Genomic DNA, 22,448 nt, shown 5'->3' with positions numbered 1-22,448 from the left:
CATTCAAACCCCAGCACAAGGACTGTAGAGCCAAAGGGAAGGACTAGCATTAGTGAAGACAGAAGAGAGAGGGCAGAGGATGGCCCAGGGCCACTCCTGAGGTTTTCTGGGAAGAAGTGGCTGGATCAGGGCGGGGATGCTGGGTGAGTTTGGCCCTGGACAGTCTCCACCATTTCTGTGAGCTCTGGACTGCAGAGGCGGTCCCTGGTTGTCTTGTACCCAGCCCTGGAGTGAATCAGGACAGGAGGAATATTGGCTTGCTGTGTGCATTTGATAAGAGGTGGTTGGAGGTGTGAGTTTTGATTGGTTCCTTTGAGTATCAAAGGAGAGTTTGCATATTTCAAGGAATTAATTTGCTATCTCTAGAAATTAGCTAGTTTGGGAGAATCAATCTCTCCAGGACCAAGGCTCCAAATGCCAGAGCATCAAAAATACGGAAAATGAGAAAACAATCAATGCGTGTGTTGGTGTGTCCTTGGAGTGCGGCTTCCCCTGGTCCGCTCATTCCATTATTCCCCGCTTCCTTTGGTCTTTTTTCTAATTTTTTTTTTTTTTTTTTTTTTTTGCCACAGCATAGATACTGCCTTTCAGAAACTGTAGTGGGAGCCAGAAAGCAGAGATTAAACTTGTGCATTCAATCTTCCACAGCTGCCCAAAATCACCCCGTGGCAACACTTGCTCTGAAGTGCCTCCAGGAAGACTTGCTGCTCTGAGTTAGACACCTTCCAGGTGGCCTTTTATGATTCTAAATCACCCCTGCTCTGAGCACCTCCTGTCCTTTAGGAAAAATGCATGACAATCCAATGTCAGGGGGAGGGTACGGTTCTTAGAACCCATGGACTCTGGTCACCTCATCACTAATTTGATCTCTTCTGTGTCCTACCGTAGGCTGCACCCCTCTGCATACCCAAGACTGGGATTCCTCAACTAGAAGTAAACTGTCACTTTAAAAGAAAAAAAAAGCCGCCAGTGACCTTCCTTGGGAACGTGTTGCTAAGCTGGTGTTTTCGCCCTGAGACATGGCTGCAGCTTCCCGGGAGCAGCCTGGCCTCACCCACGCTCAGCCCTTCCTCCCAACCAGTCTGGAAGATTCATCAGCACTCCCGGGCCATCTCTCTCCACCTCCCTTCCATCCCAGAAAGCGGAATCTGCAAAGTGCCTTTTGTAAAGTTCCTTAAGGTAAACCACTTTCTAACGGGACCAGGGCTACAGCTACGGTTTCCTGCTTTCAGTTAGCAGCGGCTGGAGTTCAGTCTCTCCCTGAGAGTGGATTGAATGAATTGTAAATGTAAGGGCTCTCGCGTTGCGTGCTCTTGCACCTTTTGGAATAGGAGTGTAGAGCATTACATGGCAGCTTTGATTTGAGCTGCTTGCCGTCTGGTGTCTGGTTTGCAGGAAATGTAAATCCAGTTAACCACAGTCATATGGACTCCTGAGTGGAAATGCTCTCCGACCAACACTAGCCAAAACATTTGCTGTGTGTTGCATTTCTGGGCCTTTTAGTTCAAATTGGTTCAAGTGCTAGTTATGGCCTGCTTCACTTTTATTGCCATTGGACAGAAAAGTAACTCAGCCACAAGGCTGAGGGTTGCCTACCTGCCAAAAGACCTCAGGAAGATCCGCTGGCTGTGGTTTCAACTGATTGTTCCCCTTCGTTGCAAAGAGGTGCTATGAAAAGCTAATAAAGTCTAAGGAGAAATACACATCTGCTATCACATTATTAATATAAACTTTTCTGCCAAGAAATTCACTGGCAGAATGAAATATCTCTCTATACATATCTCCTAGAGTTTATGGAACATCAACAATGCACCAGGTCATGGCTTAAGTTTAGAGCATGCAAAAACGAATTCGACCTGGCCAGAAACTGGGGGTTTGCTGGGAAGACAGCCCTATAAACAGGTAGTAAGGGCACAATGATCTGCGTGCCTTAAGCGGTTTATGGGAAGGTACTTGGAGCACACCCTTCCAGGGAGGGACTCCCAGCACTTGGGTGCATTGTCCTGTGCCAGGCAGCAGCACAAATATGGCTTTACATGCCCTCTCTGAGTGCAATAGAGACTGAATTCATCTGATTAAATGATTCCACAAAGTCGTTTGTCACTAACTTTATACTAAGGAAAGCTAGAATAACTTATAGGACTAGATAATGGATACAAAAAGGGTGCATGTGGCATCTCCTGTCCTCTTGACTGTTTCCTCAGGGTTTTTTTTTATGACTCTCCTCTGTCCTCTAAGCTCTTTCCCCTTTTCATTTGTTTCTTCCACACCCCCTCTCTATTATCACCTCTTCTGGTTTTGGGGTTTTGTTTGTTTGGTGTGTGTATGTGTGTGTGTGTGTGTGTGTGTGTTTGCTGGGGATTGAACCAGGGCCTTGTAGTATACTAGGCAAGTGCTCTACCACTGAGCCGTAGCCCCTCCCACCTCTTCTTAAAAACCTACCAAAATAGAGAGCCTGGTCCACGCAGGCATTTGACTACACATCTATCACTGAGCCCTTCAAGGGCGGAAGCAGGATCTTTATTCTACCAAGAAGCAAAGGCCACAGACTGGTCAGTACAGCTCTAATTTGAGCACCAATGCATAGAATTTTTTACAAGGCTGCTCTCTTTCCATAAACTCATGGTTTCACTGTAATCATGTAATACATTCTCTCTTTTGGCAGCCATGATTCAGATGCCTTGTATGCAATTTTGTCTCTTTCCAATTCCTTCATTCCTTTCCCTGCACCCTGTAGGATTCCCACACGGTCCTCAGGACGTGGCTCTGGTCTGCTGATGACCCTTAGGGACCATCTATTTGTTCTGATGATCGTGTTAGTACTTTCCTTGAAAAATATGTTTGGTTTTCTGCACTGTGTGAAATAAATCATCGACCTAGCATAGCCTAAGCCTTTTATCGCATGTACAAAGCTTCTCAGCTTTCAGTTATAAATTGAAATGAAGTTACAGAATGATAGACTAGCCTAGAATAGTTACACTGCAAAAGTAAGACTAAATGGAGACAGAAAGAGGTGGCAGTGAACGGGGAGGACTTGGGAATCACAGTCTTGAGATCAAATTCTGAGTGTGACTTTTAATGTCTATGACCTTGAGCAAATCGCATAACCCATCAGTCTTAGTTTCCGCTTGTATAAATTGGGGCATGTACTGCTGGGCCAGCAGTGTTACTGTGGAGAATAAAGAGGACATATATCTAAAAAAAGTACAAAATAAGTGTGCAGTAAATCACGGGTCCTATTTTGATGTTGCCAATAAGAATATATTTAACAAGTACCCAATGCAAACGGCGATGACAAGTGGCATATTGAAGTTGAGAGGTGTTGATTTATCTCTTCTTAGCAACAGTGCTCGTGAGAAAAATAGATTCTGGTGCCATTTGATTTCCTTAGAAACACATTCGAAGGTAATGATCAGGAAAGAATGTGGAGAAAAAAACCAATCTCCTTACATTTTTCATTTTCTACATCTATTTCTTTCTTCCATGTGTGATCTATTTATTTATAGAGAATCATTTTTTACGTACTAAAATACTTCACAGTTCTTTTTTTTTTCCCTCAGTTAATAATGACCAGAGTGCTTTATTGGAGAGCTTTCTTTTCCTTTAGCAATTCCCACTCAGCTGCTCTTGATTACCCTCTCACCTCTTTTTTTTCTGATCTGCTTCCATCATTTCCCTTCTGATATTTTATTGGTGCATTATAGTTGGACACAATGGTGAGGTTTGTCGTTACATATTTGTACATGCACACAACATAACAGCATAATTTGGCCAATTTCATTCTCCAGTATTTCCTCCTCCTCCCTTCTGCCTTTTGTACCTTGAGAGGAGTCTGTATGGCAGGAAAGAGAATTTCAGATCTTTTCCCTTTTCCATGCTAATTCCTCAGGAAGCTCAAGGAGACCCTGAACACCTCAAATGAGCTGCTTCACTGACTGAATCCAGCAAGGATTCCATGATACTAGGCCTGGGCCTAGTGTTTCTCCAAACATTCCCTCAATTAATCTTCAGAGCACCCCGACAGGGAGGCTTTAAATGTTCCAGAACACGGCTATGAAGAGGCAGCCAATCAGTAGTAACTTCGGCGTTCATCTGATAAATATAAATTGAGGTCTGTGTGTGCCATGGTCCAAGGCTCTGGGGGTAAACAATGAACAAAATACTGTTTCTGCCCTGTTACAGCTACCTACTAATGGAGACAGGCAGACGCTGACAAGTAAGTGCATATGTTGGATTGGTGGTAAGTGCTGTGGAAGTCATTGGAAGGTACTTAGGAAGTTCTGGGGGATGAGAAGTTACCATTGTACTGTGACCTGTCAGAGAGGTCCTGGCTGAGAAAACGACATTTCATTCAAGACCTGAAGGAAGGAAAAGAGAGAGACAACTGTGTAGATAACTGGAGAAAAGAAAGTTCTAGGCAGAGGGAACCCCAAATGCAAAAGCCCTAAAGACAATTGAAGCACAAAATCTCGTAGGACCTTGTTGAACTTTGGAAGGATCTGGTTTTACCTGGTTGACAAAGGGAATTCGCTGGAGGATTCTGCGTGGTGGAATGACATATTCTCACTTAAATTTTCAACTCTTCACTGTGGCTTCAAAGCAGAGAAATTAGGAGATTCCCACAGTGGTCTGTATGAGAGGAGATAGAGCTAGATCAGGGTGTTGATAGTGGAGGTGCTTAGAGGTGACTAAGTTCTACATATAATCTGAAGCCCAGGCTGGCAGGATTTCTGATGGACTGGCCATATTAGCCAGGGTTCTCCAGAGATGCAGAACCAAAAGGATATGTGTATGTACGTAAGAGGGGATTTATTAGGGATTGGCTTACACAATGAGCCGCAGCAGGCTGTCTACATGCTGGAGGTTGTGGGATGTGGGATGTGGTTCCGTTCAGTCTGAGGACCTCAGAACCAGGGAATGTGATGGTGTAACTCTAGCTTTGAGGCAGAAGGTCTGCAAATTCGAGGGCTGCTGGAGCCCAGAGGCCAGAGAACCTGGGCTTCAGGAAACTGTCATGCCCTAGCTCTTAGGGGCTGCAGCGAAAGACCAGTTCACCTTCTGTGTTTGGTCTCTCAGTCTGTGGCTGACTAGAAGGTTCTCTCACATTGAGAGCTGGTCTTCCCCACCTAGTCCACTCAGATGCCCACACTAACCTCCTTTGGAAATACCCTCTCAGATACACCCAAAATAGTGCTCTTCTAGGTTTTTAGGTATTTCTTAATCCTAAAATTAACTATCACAGTTGTGATTTGTCATGGAAGAATAGGAAGAATTTAAAAGGAAGGCACGTTTAGTGTGTCAGGAAGATTGTAGCACAGCAGGCTTGCAGGGTAAAAGCCAGGAGCTTCATTTAGGGCATGTTAAGCTAGGCGAAGCTGTCCATCAAGGAGCCATATTTGGGCCTGCCATGCTAGGGAGATGTCTGGAGTAAGAATGTGAATTTGTGAAGCATCAGTCCATACATGGTCTGTAAAGCCAAAAGATGGGAGGAGATGACCCAGGGAGTGAGACCAGGTTGGGCTGACCCCAAGAATACCCCAATATTTCATGTTGAGGAGATGAGAAGATACCAGCAAGGGAATGTAAGAGGGTGAGCAGAAAGAAAACCAGGAAGGAATTTGTCCCATAGACCAAGTGAAGAAAGCATTTCAAAAGTCTGCGGTGGGTTACTTTCATCACCAGATGCCTCTGATGAGATCAAGCTTGCTGCAGATTGAGGTCTGATCATGAGACTCAGCAGTGCAGGCAACATTAGAGATTCTGAGCAGAGCAATTCCAGGGTTCCAAGATGTACTGTATTGTCCCCCATTTAAAAAAAAAAAAAAAAAGAAAGAAAGAAAGAGAATGTTTTACTGGACTTTCCTATAAAGAATGAAAATTGAGTAAGCACTAGAAGTAAAGTCTAGTTTTTTTTGTTTTTGTTTTTCTAGGAAAGGACAAATTATAGCACTTCTGACCCTGATAGGAATGAGCTAAGCCAAGAAAGCAGAAAGAAATGATTATCCAGGTGAAAGAGGGGGAATTGTCCAGACCAAGGTCCTGGAGGAGCCCAGTGATGGGGCCCAGGGACAGGTGGAGGTGCTGGCCAGAAGAGAGCAGGATGATTCGCCAGAGCAAGTGGAAGTGACTCTGAGGTGTAAATAAGGAGAGATGGTCTTGGGTCCCTCCCTGATCTCATTTCTTTGCTTAAAAAAATGGGAACCAAGGTCAAGGGCAGAGAGTGAGAAGAGATAGAAAGGTGGAGGTTTACGGGAGAAAAGCTATGAGATTTTCCTACCAGGACTGGATTCCAACCATGGTCATCTGACTTCAAGGCTATGTGCAGTGAAGCCAGGGTCATGGGGACAGGGGAGTCTGGCACCCTCCCTTCTCCTCTGTTATATAAGTCCACCAGTCCTAGGATCTGCAAGTCTCCCTGGCGGACAGAAATTCTACTCAGACTAAGGTCTAGTTCATATGCATCGATGTTAAGAACAATATGTCATTGACTTCAAAATGCCTGACTTCTTCATTGTTCTTTGTCTTCAGAGATCCATCACTGCCAAAATGAATTCCAGGGAAGAAAAAATAAAAATAATTACAGAGGTAAGTCGTTACTTAGATGGTCCCTTGGGATGTGTTTTAAATGAGGAAGTTAAGGCCAATAAGAAGCATTTATTGCATATGTAAAAAGAAAATCTTTAAACAAATAATTTAACTGAGTTTGAACAAGGAACAATTCATAAGTAGAACAACCTCAGAACCAGAAGAGGTTCAGAGAGCTCCCTGCACATGTGGGTAGACAGCACTTAACAGAAAACGGAAGTGAGATATGGGAACAGCTTGACTCATAGTAGCTCAGAGTCGCCTTAGGTGAGCATGGTCTGATCAGTTGGCCACCAAGGATTTACTGAACTTGGCTGCCATGATGGTCTGAGACTCGGGTGTTTGTTACAAAAGTAGTTAGGCTTTCAATTAGTTTATACACTAAATTAGGTTGTAGTTTATCAAGTAGGGTTCAAGGCACAGAGGCATCCTAGACCAGATTTAATTTCATTCAGCACTCAGGCATGCAGTACAGAAGGTGGGTAGATGTGTGGCCAGCCGCCCTGTGGCACTCCAGGTCTTACCTCCGCCTGAACTCTCTGAAATTAATTTGTCATCATTTCATGAATTCCAACCCAATACAGCTCTAACTTACTATGTACTTCTGGAGCCCAGTTCTGCCTGAAGCATATTGATTTCCTTAAGAATTCAGAATGAAGGTAATAGTGGTAGATTATGGTACTAATAAAACCCTATATCCCTGGAGTCTTGCAATTTCTGACTCATAGTGTACAAAAACTAACTAAAACACTGCCAAGACCAGAGAAGGACAGCTGTCTACAATTTGGAAATGGGAGCCCACTGAACAGAAGAATCCTTACTTCTCCACTGGCTGATGGGCTCACCAGCTTGAGACCATAGAGACAGAAAGGAGACAATTTGCTATTTCCCATGCAGTGCATCAAAATGCCTGAGGGAACTCATTATAAAACCTTGCAGATTAACTTTGAGCAAAATATCAAGTAGGAATCAACCACATAAATCTCTATTTTTCTCTTCATTTGTACAGCAAATATATTCTGTGCCTCTTGTCCCAGGGGATAAAGCAGTGAACCACATTCTGTTCCTTCATGGAACTGACATTTCATCTTACTGGGAGTCCTACTGGACAGTCTGTCAGTGGTTGAGGATTAAAACATTGGAAAGAAAAAAATGACCTAGATTTCTCACACGTCCATTCTCAGCCAATAAGAATTTAGAATTGAATTTAGAACCATACTTATACACCTTGATGTTATCATCACCTTATAATCAAGCTGGTGAATCTTTGAGCTAAGAATCCTCCCCATCTGGTGGGCCCTAGGGAAAGGAAGCCAGAGAGAGGCTGACACTTTGCTCAGAGGATGGGGAAGACAGACGGGTCGCACGAACCAAGACCATTCTCTGGTGGGATCTCAGCTCTGCTCTCTGTGATTGAAGTCCACACCTTCCCTAACCCCTAACCCCGAGAGCAGCAGTCTGAGTGAGATTTGAAGACCTATGTCATATCATTAAAATCCAGGTTTTGTGTTCCAACTTTGTCCCAGTACAAAAACAAAATATTTCCCAATTTCAGAAAAAGAAGATTCATAAGTTGGGGTACCAGAAAGAGGTTCTGTGTTTGTCTTGCAGCTTCTTGTTCTACGATAAAACTTTAAAGCTTGAGCACTTTAGACTTTCAGCTCTAACAGCTGGTGTCTAAGACATTAGAAAGCATAATGTGCAAAAAGCGAATGACATTTGCCATTTTCCCTTTTCAAAGAGATGTGCCAAAATTTCTTCTAACTTGAATCTTTCGCAATGACTTACTGCAGTGTTCCTTCTCCCCACCTGCTGGTAAAGTTGGGAAGCAGAAAAACCAACCCATGAAACCCCAATATGACTCTGAAGTCTGTCCTGAGCTATGGTTCCCCACCCTTTCTGGCAGATTCACTTGTCCCCTTTCTTAGGATTTTGAAAGTGGGGAGCACGTTTTCTTCTTCTCTGTGTCACCAGGCCTGGAACACAATAAGCGCTCAATAACCACTGTAAGCATGAATGAGGGCCTGCCACCTACACCACCTCATTCGCGATGATTCTGTTTTGATAGTTTTTCCACACAGGTCTCTTGTGAAGGGCGGACCGTGGTGGCTACTTAGATTGTTAACTGTTCCTCACCCACGGTGAATGTGAACAGATGGAAGCCCCAGGTCAAGATGGAGATTTTAATGTTAATACCTGGAAGGCACACCCCTCTTTCCCTCTCTTAACGTTCTCCTTGTCTTCCCTTCGCACTTTAAAGGAGTTCACTGAAAATGAGGAGGAGGCTGCTGTGGGAAGTCGGAAGAAGAACCCAAAGGGTCAAAGACAACCAAGAAAGAAACGGGTAGGCAGCGATGAGAGAGCCTGTCTGCATGTTGGTGCCCTTGATCAACCGGCCTGCACCCCCAGCGGCCCACACAGAATCTGCCCAGGGAAGCATCCCTTTGTGGGTACCAGTTTGGGGCCCACTCAGGGAAACAGTGAGGCAGGGATGCAAACAGATGCCCGGTGTGTTGGATCCTGGTGGGGAGCTTACGTAGACGACCCTCATAATAAGGCCGTGACCCGTACTTAGAGCTTTTCCCTTTAAGTTTTCTCCCATCTCCTGAGAGAGAAGTCCAGAAACATGGAAGAAGCCCGACCTCTGAGTGTTGTCAGTGAAGGCCATAAACCAGCACAGGCGGTAGATGGCAGTGCGGGATTACAAATCTGTGGGAACTCCCTCTTTTTCCAACTCCAAGCCCCAATTCCACTTCAGTCTGAGCCAGAGGCCAATTCCGGCTCTGGGTCTGCTGGCTGTCCCTCCCCCACCTCTGCAGGAGTCCCCTCCTCGGCTGGGAGCGTCCCCCTGCAGGATAAGCCTTTTCGAGGTAAATCCATTCCCTTGGTAAGAAGCTGCCCTCCTCTGAGAAGGGACCCGGGAAAGGGCTGTTGTGGATGAGATTGCCTGGAACAATGGAGCAGCCAGCCTGGGAGGGAGGGAAGGGGAGCGCCATTTTGCGCCAGTGGTCACGTGGAGAGGGATGGACAGGGGAGGTGGGAGGCACTGGGAGAGCCAAGTCAGGGAAGAAGCCTCCCTCCCGGCTCCTCCAGGCCCCGCACACCACTTCGGTCCTACTGGGCAGAGGAGCCGCCTGCTGTCTTTCCTGCAGGCGGGAGTGAAGCCACACCAGGGCAGCTTGGAGGCGGAGAGGTGATGCCTGGCCCCACGTGGCCAGCCTCTGTCCACTCTTGGGGACCTGAGAGACTTAGAGCCAGATCCACACCCCGACGCTTTAACCCCTTCCTGCCATTAGAGCCTGCTGCTGCTCTGTCCCTGACACAGGGCGGCAGATGAGCAGAGCTGAAGCCTCTGGTGTGGAGCCAGAGGCACGGCGAGCCTGGGCCAGCAGGGCTGAGGCTGCAGCCTGAGCAGGAGAAAGCAGCGGGAGGAGAGGGCTCTGCCAGCCCTCCACAGCGCAGCACTGACCCGCAGGCTTCCCACCAGTTTCGACCCCCACTAGAGCCCTGAATGGTGTCCTCACTAGGAAGCCTCGGGTCCACCCTGGCCATCTCTTTCAGCCAAACTGCTGTGCTTTGTACAACACCTCCCACATGGTGACATTTCCCTGGTTTTACAGATGAGAAAGCAATGCTTTTGCTCAAAGTCCATGGTCAGTCTGGCAGTAAGCCCACCTTGTCGGGTCACAAAGGCAGCACTGCCAACTCTGCTTACTCGTTTTCTTCCCCTGAGAGTTTGGGGAAGACGAAGGAGACTATTCTGGGGGTGCCCAAAGTGGGGACTCCAAATTTGCCCCAGGTTAGCCTGCGACACTCTAGCAGCTGTTTCCCGTCTGTTTGAAGCGGGGAGCAGATCACTCGATGGTGATTTTCTGCAGCGTTCTGCACATTTTACCTAGACAAGGTGAAAATGATCATCTTATGTGGGGACACTTCAGTAATTTTATTTTAAAAAGAAGCCTCATAGAAAAACTCAGGGCCGATGCTGCTCTTTCTGGGGGAAGCGGGAGACCCACAGTGACTTGGGTGTCAGGGATTGTCATCGTCCAGGTCTGAATAGTTAACCAGGCCCATCACCTCACTGGTAACCCACGGCATCCCGGGCGAGGAACAAGCCGACAGGATCCTGGGCATCACTGAACCTCTGCTCTTCTGTTCACAGTCGTCAGCTGCTGGCCCCCAAGAAATGGTGTCAGAAAAATCCCACCTTGGCTCCCAGCAGGAGCCCGGGCAGGAAGAGCCCGAAACTGGCCTCCTGAGCGTGCCAGCCCGACGGGGCCCGCACAGTAAGTGCCGCTCCATCCATTCAGCCGGTACTTTTTAATTGCATTCTGGAGATTGAGTTTTAGGGGTATTATTTTTTTTATGCGTGGTCACTGCCTGTCCAGCCCTCTTTGCCACAAATCTGTGGGTCATTTTCCAGGTTAGCATTTGTCCAGGAAACAGGACACACAGCTTGGGGACGTGTTTCTATAACCAGATAAGTTAGAAAGCATTGATGAAAATAGAAATGGTGCAGATAATAAAATAGACAGTCAAAGGAGAAGGACATAGTTGGGGGTCACGTACCTCAAAGACATGGAACTTGAGTTGGTTGTGGAGATGAGGAAGGTCTGAGCTCAGTGACCTACACTCATCCCCGGCATGCTTGCCTGTCCCCTCCCAAGAACCTTGGCCTGTATTTCACAGTATTTGCTCTTCTGGGGACAAGGAACATTATCTGCTCATTGTAGGGAAAGCAATTGCCCTTCACTCTTGCTTCTCATGAAGAAAAGTGGATTAGACAGGAAGAGAAGTGTGGTATACTTTTTGATCGTTACATAATTGCTACACTATTTCACTGTGGCAGAGCTGGGGAATAAAGTAACTTGGAAATTAGAGGGTTTAGGAAGTAAATTGATCTGAAGTCCAACCCTAAGAAAAATGTGGTTCTAATCTGAAAGCAGTGAATCAAGGAGAGCTGTTAGGTATTAGTAAAAACAGAACCAGAATTTATCCCAGAGAGCTGTTTCTTTTTCTAAATGCTCAAAATTGTTCATTATTGAAGATTCCAACTGTCTCAGCTTGGGCTCCCATAACATGGCTCTCCATATCATAGACTGGGTGATTTAGACAATAAAAGTGTATTTTCTCATAGTTCTGGAAGCTGGGACTCCAAGATCATGAAGCCAACAGGGCCAGTGTCCAGGGAGGCCCTTCCAGCAATGGCCGCGATCCCTCTCTGGGCTGACACGGCAGGGGTTAGTTCTGGAGTCTCTTCTTGTGAGAACTCCAGTTCTGTCATGCCAGAGCCCCACCCTTATGAGCTCACTTGACTCTAATTACCTCCTATAAGCTTATCTCCAAATACAGTGACTTTGGGGGTAAGGGCTTCAGTATACAAATTTGAGCGAGACACAGTTCAGTCCTTAGCATAACTACTAGACATTAAGTCGTTGTTTCAAAATCAATTGAAAAAAAAAAAAAAAATGTCATAGGAGGTGACCAGCAATAAAGGCTTAATGTTATGAAAAGTAGATTCTTCCCTTATTTCTAAAATGTAGAGCTGGGTGCTGTGGTGCATGCCTACAATCCCAGCACCTTGGGAGGCTGAGGCAAAAGGAATGTAAATCTGAGGGCAATCTGGACATTTAGTGAGACCCTGTCTCAAAATAGAAACTGAAAGGACTGGGAATGTGGCTCAGGGATAGAGCACCTCTTAATTCAAGTCCCTAACACACACACACACAAAAAAAAAAAAAAAAAAAAAAAAAAAATCAGAGAGGGATAAACTGTCCACTATGGTCATATGGGTGACTATAAAGATTAGACAATAATTGGATATGAAAGTACTTTAAATATTATGGGGCATTAGATAAATAAACAGTATAAAGTATCTGAGATGAAGAAAGTTGATCTATACATTAGTCAAGATTAAAAGCTCTTTTCGGATTTGGAGAATCCAAGGTATGCAGTTACACTAAGACACGCCTGTTGAGTCAGGACATGACCAGGATCTAGAAAGCCCTGCACACGGCTGAAAGTGCTTGCCGATCTGGAAGCACTGGTGGGCCCAGATGCAGAGAAAATGTGAGGAGCCGAGCACCCGATGCCTAAGAAGCCTGTGTGGCCTGCATCCGTCAGAAATGAGGAGTCGAAACCAGGGGAGGACCAGCCACGTGGTCAGGAGAGCAGAGCAGGTGTCACTCATTACACCCACGCACACTGGAGCAGGGACAGACAGGTCACAAGGAGTAAGGAGGCTGAGAGAAGGGAAGGCGGCAGAGTGAGGGTGGAACCGAGCCCCCGCGCGGCCTGCGGGAGTCTGCTCGGGGGGCGTCGGGGAGGCAGCGGGCGGTGGAGCTGGGATCACGGCGTGTGCAGATGCCGGTGGGGAGAAGGCGACAGCAGTGACGCCCGCAGACCTCGCCTGGGCCGCACACACCTGCTGTTTGCTGGAAGCAGGCGCGGAATCCAGCCGCGTTTAAAATCAGGGACATTGGGCTCCACCTTTGGAAGGCGTGTCAAAGAACCTATGGCCATATTCTAAAACCACCACCCTGGTCGTTCTTTAAAACTCTCCTCTCCTCACTTTTCCACTTGGAAATAATAAACCTCACACCAAATCCAAAGTCAGTCTTGAGGCCCAAGTCTCATTGGCCCTTCCATCTGAGTTTGCCACCTTCCCCCATCACTCCACTTTGGTTGGCTCATTCCTGGCTCAAAAAGCCTCATGGCTTCATGGCTCCCTGACTTCCTGAGCTTTGGTTCCCACGTGAGGGAAGTTCTCCGTGTGTTTATTACACAATTGACTGAAAGGTAGTCATGCTGTAGCAGTTAAGTCCATTGGCTTTGGTATCGAAGCGGGTACCTGTCTTACTTGGGCGAGTTTCCTGACCTCCCTAAACTTCAGTTTATTTGTAAAATAAGAGTGGAATGAATGTCTCAATACCTACAGAGTTTTTGTCCCGTTGGAGGGAAAGAGAGAATACAGCTGAAACGAGCATGATAAATGTATCATGCAGCGGGTGAGGCATACTACAGAGAAAGATACAGAATAAGCGGAACAGGACTCTAGTGGAATGAGAGGAAGAACTGCTATTTATAAAATAAAGGGAGAGATCCCAGCAGGGTGAACGTTCCAGGAGTGGCCATAAAGCAAGAGTGTGCTTGGTGTGTTTCAAGAACATCCAGAAGGCAAGGGATGTTGAAGGAGAGTGAGCCAGGAGGAAAAGGGGAGGGGACTTGTACCCAGTCCTGTGGCTCCTTGGACTTTTAATCCAAGTAGATGAGAGTTGCTGGAGAGTTTGAGCAGAGAACTAAGGGACTGGACTCAAGGTTGAAAGTTGCTGTGCTTAGATAGACTTTGGAAGGGACAAGGGCAGAACAGAGGCAGTGGCCCACCCTGTCACACAGACTGTCCTCTGCCTGGCTCTGTTTTCCTTCGGTGTGCACATGGCCTCCGGGTTCCTCCAGTGAGCTTCCTGTGGGCTGGTTATCTGCTCTGCTGAAACGACACCTCTGGAGAGCAGGGCTTTATCCCCTGCATTCACTCTTTGTGTTGTCTTTGCAGCACAGGTTTTAGCTTAATGCAGATCTCTTGTCTCTTTGCTTTTTTTGCTTGTGCTTTAGAGGTTATATTGAAGTTATTGTCAAATTCAATATCACTAAGCTTTTCCCTTTAAGTTTTCTTTAGTAGTTTAATGTGTTATATTTTATGTTTGGGCCCTTATCTACTTTTCGTTAATGTTTGTATATAGTATAAGGTAACGAGCCAACTTAATTATTTTGCATGTGGCTATCCATTGTTGAACGCTGTCTTTCCCCATTGAGTGATCTCTGCACCATTGTTAAGAATCAGCTGACTATACACTCCAGCGCTTATGTCTGGGTTTTCCATTCTATTCCACTGCTCTTATGCCTGTCTTTATGCTAGTGCCACACTGTTTTAATTACTGTAGTCTTGTAATATGCTTTGAATCCAGGATGTGTGAAACCTACTACGTTCTTTTTTGAAATTGCTTTAGCTATTCAGGATCTCTTCTATTACTTAAAAACTTAGGACAGATTTTTCTATTTCTGCAAAAGAAATGCCATTGGGATTTTGATAGGCATTACATCTATAGACTGTTTGGGGTAGTATTGACATTTTAACAACATTAAGTATTCCGATCTTTCCATTTGTCTGTGATTTCTTTCATTTCTCTCAGCAAAGTTTTAAAGTTTTCAGCGTACAAGTCTTTCACCTTCTTAGCAGTTTACTCCAAAGTATTATTTTTATCTTATTGTAAATGGAATTATCTTCTTACTTTCATTTTTGGATTGTTTATTGTTGGTATACATAAATGCAACTGATTTTTATGTGTTGATTTTGTATCCTACAACTTTGTTGAATTCATGCATTAGTTCTAACAGTAACAGTTTTTTTGTTTTTTTTTTCATGGATTCTTTTAAGCTTTCCTGTATATAAGATTATGTCATCTGTGTACAGAGATAATTTTACTTCTTCCTCTCTGGTGTGGGTGACTTTGAGTTTTGTCTTGCCTAATTGCTCTGGGTAAGACTTCTCTATGTTGAATAGATGTGGTAAGAGTAGTTATCTGTTTGCCTTGTTTCTGATCTCAGAAGAAAAGCTTTCAGGTTTTCATTGAATATGAAATAGCTGTATGACCTTCATGGTACCTTTATTATACTGAGGTAGATGCCTTCCATTTCTAGTTTATTTGGATGTTTTGATCATGAAAAACTGTTGAATTTTGTCCAATGATTTTTCTGCACCAGTTGAGCTCATCATGTGGTTTTGATATTAATTCGGCTAATATGACGTATTGCATCAGTTGATTTCCATATGCGTCAAACCTTCCTGTACTCCTCCTCCCTTTTAAATGTTCAGGGGAAGTTGCATGTTTGCCAGTGAGCCTGCCAGGAAAGGCCTTCTTCCCTGGGCTGGAGCTAAGAGTCTATAAATGAATCATGAGGCTTTTCCTCCTGACAATTTATAAACGCTGTTGCCTACATTTTCTAGATGAGACCTCAACTTCAGTGCTCCACGAGTCCTAACAAGAAAGTTTATAGCCATAGATTGACACTGAGAAAGGTATGGAACTCTGATTTATCTAAGACTTTTACTCCTGAGAAAGGGAATGGGGGTATAAACAGACAGACCAATGGGTAGGTAGGCAGACAGGTAAACAGATCCATCTGGTAGCCTTGAACTCTGAGAACTTAAGACCACCTTCTGAGCGAGGCCACAGGCTGGCAGGCACCCATCTCAGGTCTTTACGTGTACTATGCTACTAATTATCAGAGCACTCCTGTTCTCAGACATTGTTTCATAGATTAGGAGACTAGAGTCCAGAGACCATCAACAGCTAGAAGTGATGGAGCCAAAATCCAAGCCCAAGTCTGTTGACCCCAAAGCTTTCTGCATCACAGTGCCATTCTCCACCCACAAATTTAACCCTGGCTGGTCTTCCCACAAAAGATGCAATGGCAGTGCTCCAACCCAGCAGCGGTTCTCAGCAATCCATGGAAGACTCTTTTTTTTTTTTTTTTTTTTTCGGTGCTGGGGATCGAACCCAGGGCTTTGTGCTTGCAAGGCAAGCACTCTACTGACTGAGCTATCTCTTCAGCCCTGGAAGACTCTTAATATGAGACAAAAGTCAGTTCAGGAGCTGAACAAATAGCTTGTGTAGGAGAGCACTCGCCTAGCATGCGCAAGGACCCCGGTTCGAATCCCTGGCCCCTCAGAGGGGAGGAAGGAAAAAAAAAAAAGCACTCAAAAGTCAGTTCAGAGGCTTCACAAGATTGTCAGTCTGACTACCCCTCATTTTTCCCAAAAAGATTGGCACTTGGGTAGATCATTGCTTTTCCCTTCCCTAGTATTACCCCATTGCCTAATTTTTTAAAAATTTTTTGTTTTTTATGTATTTTTTTTTGTCTTATCCTAAATAAATCTCATCTTAAATAAATAAATCAATGAAAAACATGCTGTCCCTTTGGGAAGCATGCCCTACTCCTGGTGGGCACAGCAGGCCCTGTGCTCCCACGCCCCCTGGGCTATGTGAGTATCTGAAGTCATCCTGTGATGGGTGCCCAGCCCTGTCACCACCACCACCACCAGACCTGGAGACCTGGAGGCCAGAGACCGCCTTTCCACTCTGCCTGGCCCAGTGCTGACGCGCAGATGGCGCTGCACAGGACGTGCTGGGTGAGCTTGGTCTCGAGCTGGCCCCTCTGCTCTTTGCTCCAGGCCCTGCCCCATGCAGGCGTGTGCACTTGCCACCTTGAACAGCGTCCCTTACAACCGAGTCTGCACCTGGATGCCAATGTTCCTCCCTTGACTCTCCCAAACCTCTCATGGATCTGGGCTGCCCCTCAACACTACCACCTTGAACTTGTGCCCATCTGTCACACTATGGCATTGCTACAGGTCCAGGGTTGTCAAGGTCAGGCTGCATTGAGAAACTGAAAGGCCAGTATCACCGACCCTATGTCCTCACACACAGCACTAGACTCATGCCCAGAGGTGCCATCTCCCTGGTGAACTACCTCACAGAGCCCCGCCGTGAAAACTTTGACTTCTAGTTTTCTAATCAAACACATATAAAGTCAGAGCATCCAAATAAAGCCTTTCACCGAACATGTCCAAATCAAACAGTTCCAAATCAAATAAACATCTCGTTTTAGAGTATACACATTCCGCCATGGTTCCATCTTCCACCGTCTCTTAAGAGAATAACCATCAAATGCTAAGTAGTTTCTTATGAACATAGATTTCTTCATTACTAACATCTGTTTCCCATTCATTCATGTTAGTGTCTCTGATTAAAGTCTCTTTTCAGAGCCAATTTCTCAGTATTGGTTGAAAAGAAAGTTCGGAATCCAGTGAAATTTGGTGTAAATGAAATGGATAATTGACTTTAGGTCACCAAGACCTGGAGAGACTGACCCAACACACTACATACTGTAACCAAGTACAGTCTGAGATCTCGGGAGGGCGGCCCGAGGGAGTGGGGTCCTGGGAGTTGCCCTGGAGTCCAGCAGCTGCAGAATGGGAAGAACATTCTGGTCACAGGAGGCCCAGGAGGAACGCAGGAAACACCACCGTAAACCAACACCGCAGCTGCCCACCTCACAGGGCTCCCGGAGGACCCAGTGGAAGGACTGAGACGTGTGGAAAGCACGACCCGTATTTCACACTAGTCAGAGCTTCGATTCTCTAGCCGCCTTTCAAAAAGTTTCTTCAAATCAAAACAGCTCCAGGCTCATCTTTTACCATTTTCATCTCTGATCCTCTCTTGAATGCACTCCAATCTAAAATATCCCCCCTCACCCACCAAAAATGTCCTCGTCAAGGTCACCAGTGAACTGCCCACTGGTTAAACTCCACAGTCAGCTCTTGGTCCCGAGCTCCTTGGTTTCCATCAGCAAAGGAAGTGCTGTCCACCGCTCCTGGGTTTCTACCTTGCTTCAGGTGCTACACTCGCCTGGTTTTCTTTCTTCCCTCTGTCACTTCAGGGTGGGGTCACACCCCACCCTGCAGGCTCAGGACCTGGCCTCTGTATCAACACTCCTTCATGCTGTCATTGCTCGGCTTAAATCCTATCTGTACACTGACCAGCCCCAGATATCCCCAGCCTGCACCTTCTCTAGCCTAAATATGCAACAACCACTTTGCATAGCTAATAAGACAACTTACGTTTTTAATAGCCTGATTGAGGTAACCTTATATATCATGAAATTCATGATTGTAAGTGCACACTTTGGTGATTTTTTTGTAAGCATAAAGGCTTTTGCCATAGAACTACAATCCAATTATGATTTTGTTAGCCCTAAAAGTTCTCTTGGATCTACTTATCTCCAATCCCAACCCTAACCCTAGACAAACACTGATCTATTGGACATTACATGTAAATGGAATCATATGTTATGCAGTGATTTGCATCTGGCTCATTTGGGGGGGTATTCATATATGTGGCATGTATCCACATTTCATTCCTTTTTATGGCTGCGTTGTTTTCCATCTTAGGGACATACCACATTTGTTTATGTATTCACCTATTAGTGGACATCTGAATTATGTTCATTTGGGTGCTATTATAAACAGTGTCACTCTGAACACCTGCAGCATGTCTTTGTGTAGCCTTATATTTTCATTTCTCTTGGGAAGATTCCTAGTGGTAGACTCTCTAGGTTACATGATGAATTTGTTTAATTTTTTAAGAAGTGGTCAATCTGTTTTCCCAAGTGGCTGCATCATTGTACTTCCACCAACAGCGTACGAGAGTTCCAATTTCTCTGTATCCTCTAACTTAAACTACATGGTTCCTGGTGATACACAGGGGTCATGTTCCAAGACCCTCAGTGGATGCCTGAAACTGCAGATCATACTGTTTTTTCTATACATAACTACCCATAATAAAGTTCAATTTATAATTTAGGCACAGTAAGAGATTCACAATGTTAATATTCTGTAATAAAAGTTATGTGAATATTACCTCTAGCAATATCTTATTTTTTCTGTGGGTCTTAGCAAACTCAGCATATGATTTTTTCTGTCCTGATTAAGTTAGAACTTTCACCTTTGCACTTAAAAGGAAGCACTTCCCCACTTCTTTTCGCATGTCAGAATTGCCAGCATCACCACCCTTGCACTTTGGGGTCATTATTAAGTATAAGGAGACTTGAACACAAGCATTGCAAGCATCCCCAGCAGTTAATCAGACAACCCAGATGGTTACCAAGTGTTTAGTGGCTGGTGGTGTATATAGCAGGGATACCCTGGACAAAGGGATGATTCGTGTCCTGAGCAGAAGGGAGCTGAGTGGTGTGAGATTTTATCCCACTCTTCAAAACAGTGAGCCATTTTAAACTTATGAATTGTTCATATCTTAAATTTTTTATTTAATATTTCTGAACTGTGGTTGGCCACAGGTAACTGCAGGTAAGGAGAGAACAACTGTCTAGCTTTTGAGTAGCTGTATAGTGGTATTTCATTGTGTTTTTAACTTGCATTTCCCTGATGATTCATGATTTTGAGTATTTTTGATATTATTAACCATTTCTTTATCCTCTTTTTAAAATATTTTTTAAATGTTGATAGGCCTTTATTTTTATTCATTTATTTATATGTGGTGCTGAGAATTGAACCCAGGGCCTCACACATGCTAGGCAAGTGCTCTACCACTGAGCTACAACCCCAGCCCATTTGTTTATCCTTTTAATAAAATTTCTATCTAAACTTTTTTGTCATACTGTAGAGTTGTAAAGAGTTCTTTATCTATTCTAAAACAAGTATATATCAGATATATAATTTGTAGATATTTTCTCTAAGCAAATGGCTTGTCTTTTCAATTTCTCAATAGTGTTTTTGAAGTACAAATGTTTTTAACTTCGATAAACTCAAATTTATTTTTAATTATATCTCGTGCTTTGGAGTGGCATTTAAAAATTCTTTGCACAACATCAGGTCATGACTTTTTCCCCTGTGTTTTCCTCTAGGAGGCTATTGTTTTAGCTCTTACTTACACAGTGAGGTCTATGATCTATTTTGAGAAAACTCAAATTTTACTCAGCTGAATCTCAGCTTCTGATCTCTCCCAACACTGATCTGTTCCTGCTACATCTTCTCCATCTTACTAAGTGGATATTTCATTTTTCTATTGCTTGTTCCAAAAGCTCAAGAGTCAGCCTTGACCGCTGTCCTTTTATCTGCCTACATCTGCCCACATCAAATCACCACCAAGACCTGCCTGTCTGTGTTAGGCAGCTTCTCATTGCTGTGACCAAAACACCTGACAAGAACAACTCTAGTGGAGGAGCAGTTTATTTTGGGCTATGATTTCAGAGATTTAGTCCATGGTTGGTTGATTCCATTGCCCTGGGCCAAGGTGAGGCAGAACATCATGGCAGAAGGGCTCAATGGAGGAAAGTCGTTCAGTTCTCGGCAGGCAGGAAACAGAGAAAGGAGAAGGGGCTGCAGGAAAGATGAACCCTTCTAGGGACCCCCCGCCCCTGACCTACTTCCTCCAGCCATGCCTCAGCTACCTTCAGCTGCCACCCTGTTAGTCCATTCAAATTAGGATGGGCTGGTGGGGTGAGGGCTCTCATAACCCAATCACTTCCCCTCTGCCTGTTCTTGCACTAACACAGCTTGGGGGACACCTCGGATCCAAACCATAATAGCACTGCTCCACCTTCAGAATAAATCTAAAACAGGACCCTCTCTCACTACCTCCACCACTACCACCCTGGTCCAGACCACGTGCCTCTCTTCTAGAACAAAGCAACAGCCTCCTGTCTGCTCTCCTTGCCCTCATCCCTTCGTTCTCTCCTGCCCCAGCAGCCAGAGTGAGCCTAGGAAAATAGGTCCTGCCATTCCTCTGCTCTTCCCTTGAATGACTCTCGCTCAGCTCAACACCGAGGCCTAGCCATTTAGGATGCCCCCCACCGCCAGCTTGACTCCCTCTTCCTCTGTGACCTGAGGTGTGGCTTCCCGGTATCTCTTTACATTGTGTTTGTGTGTGTGTGTGTGTGTGTGTGTGTGTGTGTGTGAAAGAAAGCTGTTCTTGGCCGCTCTGGGAGTCTATCAAAGTCCTGTGTGAAGCCCCTGCCCTGTGCCACACCACAATGATGTCAGAGCACCTGCTCTCATCCAGACAGATAGGCCCCAAGCCTTGGGGGTCAAATGAGGCACGTCAAAGAGGAAGGGGCAGCAGGCAGGGACAGAACCCCAGGGCCCAAGGAACTCGGGAGGCTTGTGCCAGATGAGGGCTTCCGAATGTTCAGCTAATCTAAAATGAGAACATCAACAAGGCCGTAAGAAAAAACCTGGGAGAACTAGAAAAGAAGAAAGTGACCAGAGAAGTCCCCCCAGAGCGGCTCCACAAATCGGAATCACCAGCAGTGCCGGGCTTCTACCTCAGGGAGAGCCTGTTTTGACTTCCTTTTTATGTAGTGAGACATAAGTGATACTAGTCTATTCTATAAAAATCAGAAAATCAGGAGAAAGAAGTAAAAGAAAATAATGCCCCACAATCTTACGCCCCAGGGCCAGCCACCCTTCACCTTTCCGCCCTCTCCCTGCCCTGCCTTCTTCCTGCCTGGAGGTCGGCAGAGCCCTGTTCCCAGAGAACCACCGTGGTGCGCGGAGCATGCTGGGTTCCTGCGTCTGACTCTCCACCCAGTTCACTTTCCTCCAAGCCCTGGCTTCTGTCCTCTCTTCCTGTCCTGCTTCTGCTGCTGAAGTGATGTTGCCTTCTGTCCCACACTGTCCAACTCCTCATTTGCATTCCGCCCCTGGAATTATTCAAGGCAGATGATTTTTATGGGGGGGGGGGGTTGAGCAATGAGAGGGGCAGAAGTGGGATAGTTGAGGCCAGCGGGCCCAAGCCTCCACACCCCCTGCCCTCCGAGAGTTCTGGAAATACTAGCTGCGTGTTTTTAAATTGCCATAAATTTTTATCATAGTTTTAAATAGTCGCTAAAGATTTCATCTCTGGCCTATTGTAAATGTTTATGTTTAAAAATAAAACTGTTTATCCATTTTGTTTCCCGAAGGAATCTAAACATCACAGTGATTTGATCACCACGGTCAGCTAAATCAGAAATAATAAACTCTTTCTTAGCCGTTGGAAATTTCATACCATCTCCTTCTTCTCAAATGCCTTCCACTTCCCTGCCAGATTTTCTGTATGTTTGTGCTTGAGAATCTTCTATTGTCCACCCTGAATTTTGATTGAGCTGTATTAGAGAGCTCAATGCAACAAAATTGGTGAAAATACAGAGAGGCTGTGAAACTTAGTCAATAATTGTTAATGACTGAAATTTAAATAAATGAAAACTTTTGAGAGGCATATTCTTTATCTAGAGTAGGAGATGGA

The 22,448-nt window shown here is 45.2% G+C and overlaps 1 protein-coding gene across 3 annotated transcripts in view; it reads left to right on the top strand.

Moving 5' to 3' along the window:
* Window positions 1–956: 956 nt before the first annotated feature.
* Window positions 957–22,448, top strand: part of CC2D2A (coiled-coil and C2 domain containing 2A) — a 102,319-nt gene continuing 80,827 nt past the window's right edge. The window contains exons 1-4 of one of the 3 annotated variants that reach the window (XM_079154520.1): window positions 957–1,179; window positions 6,529–6,585; window positions 8,846–8,929; window positions 10,748–10,871. In XM_079154520.1, coding sequence (XP_079010646.1) covers window positions 6,547–6,585; window positions 8,846–8,929; window positions 10,748–10,871 — 247 coding nt within the window. In that variant the 5' untranslated portion in view covers window positions 957–1,179; window positions 6,529–6,546. The other 2 variants (XR_013766310.1, XM_079154519.1) reach the window with 2 other exon arrangements.

Source organism: Sciurus vulgaris, assembly GCF_902686455.1.
Source record: "Sciurus vulgaris genome assembly, chromosome: 9".
Classification (NCBI taxonomy): domain Eukaryota; kingdom Metazoa; phylum Chordata; class Mammalia; order Rodentia; family Sciuridae; genus Sciurus; species Sciurus vulgaris.
Note: the sequence above shows the minus strand (reverse complement) of the source record. Positions and strands in the feature narration are given on the sequence as shown.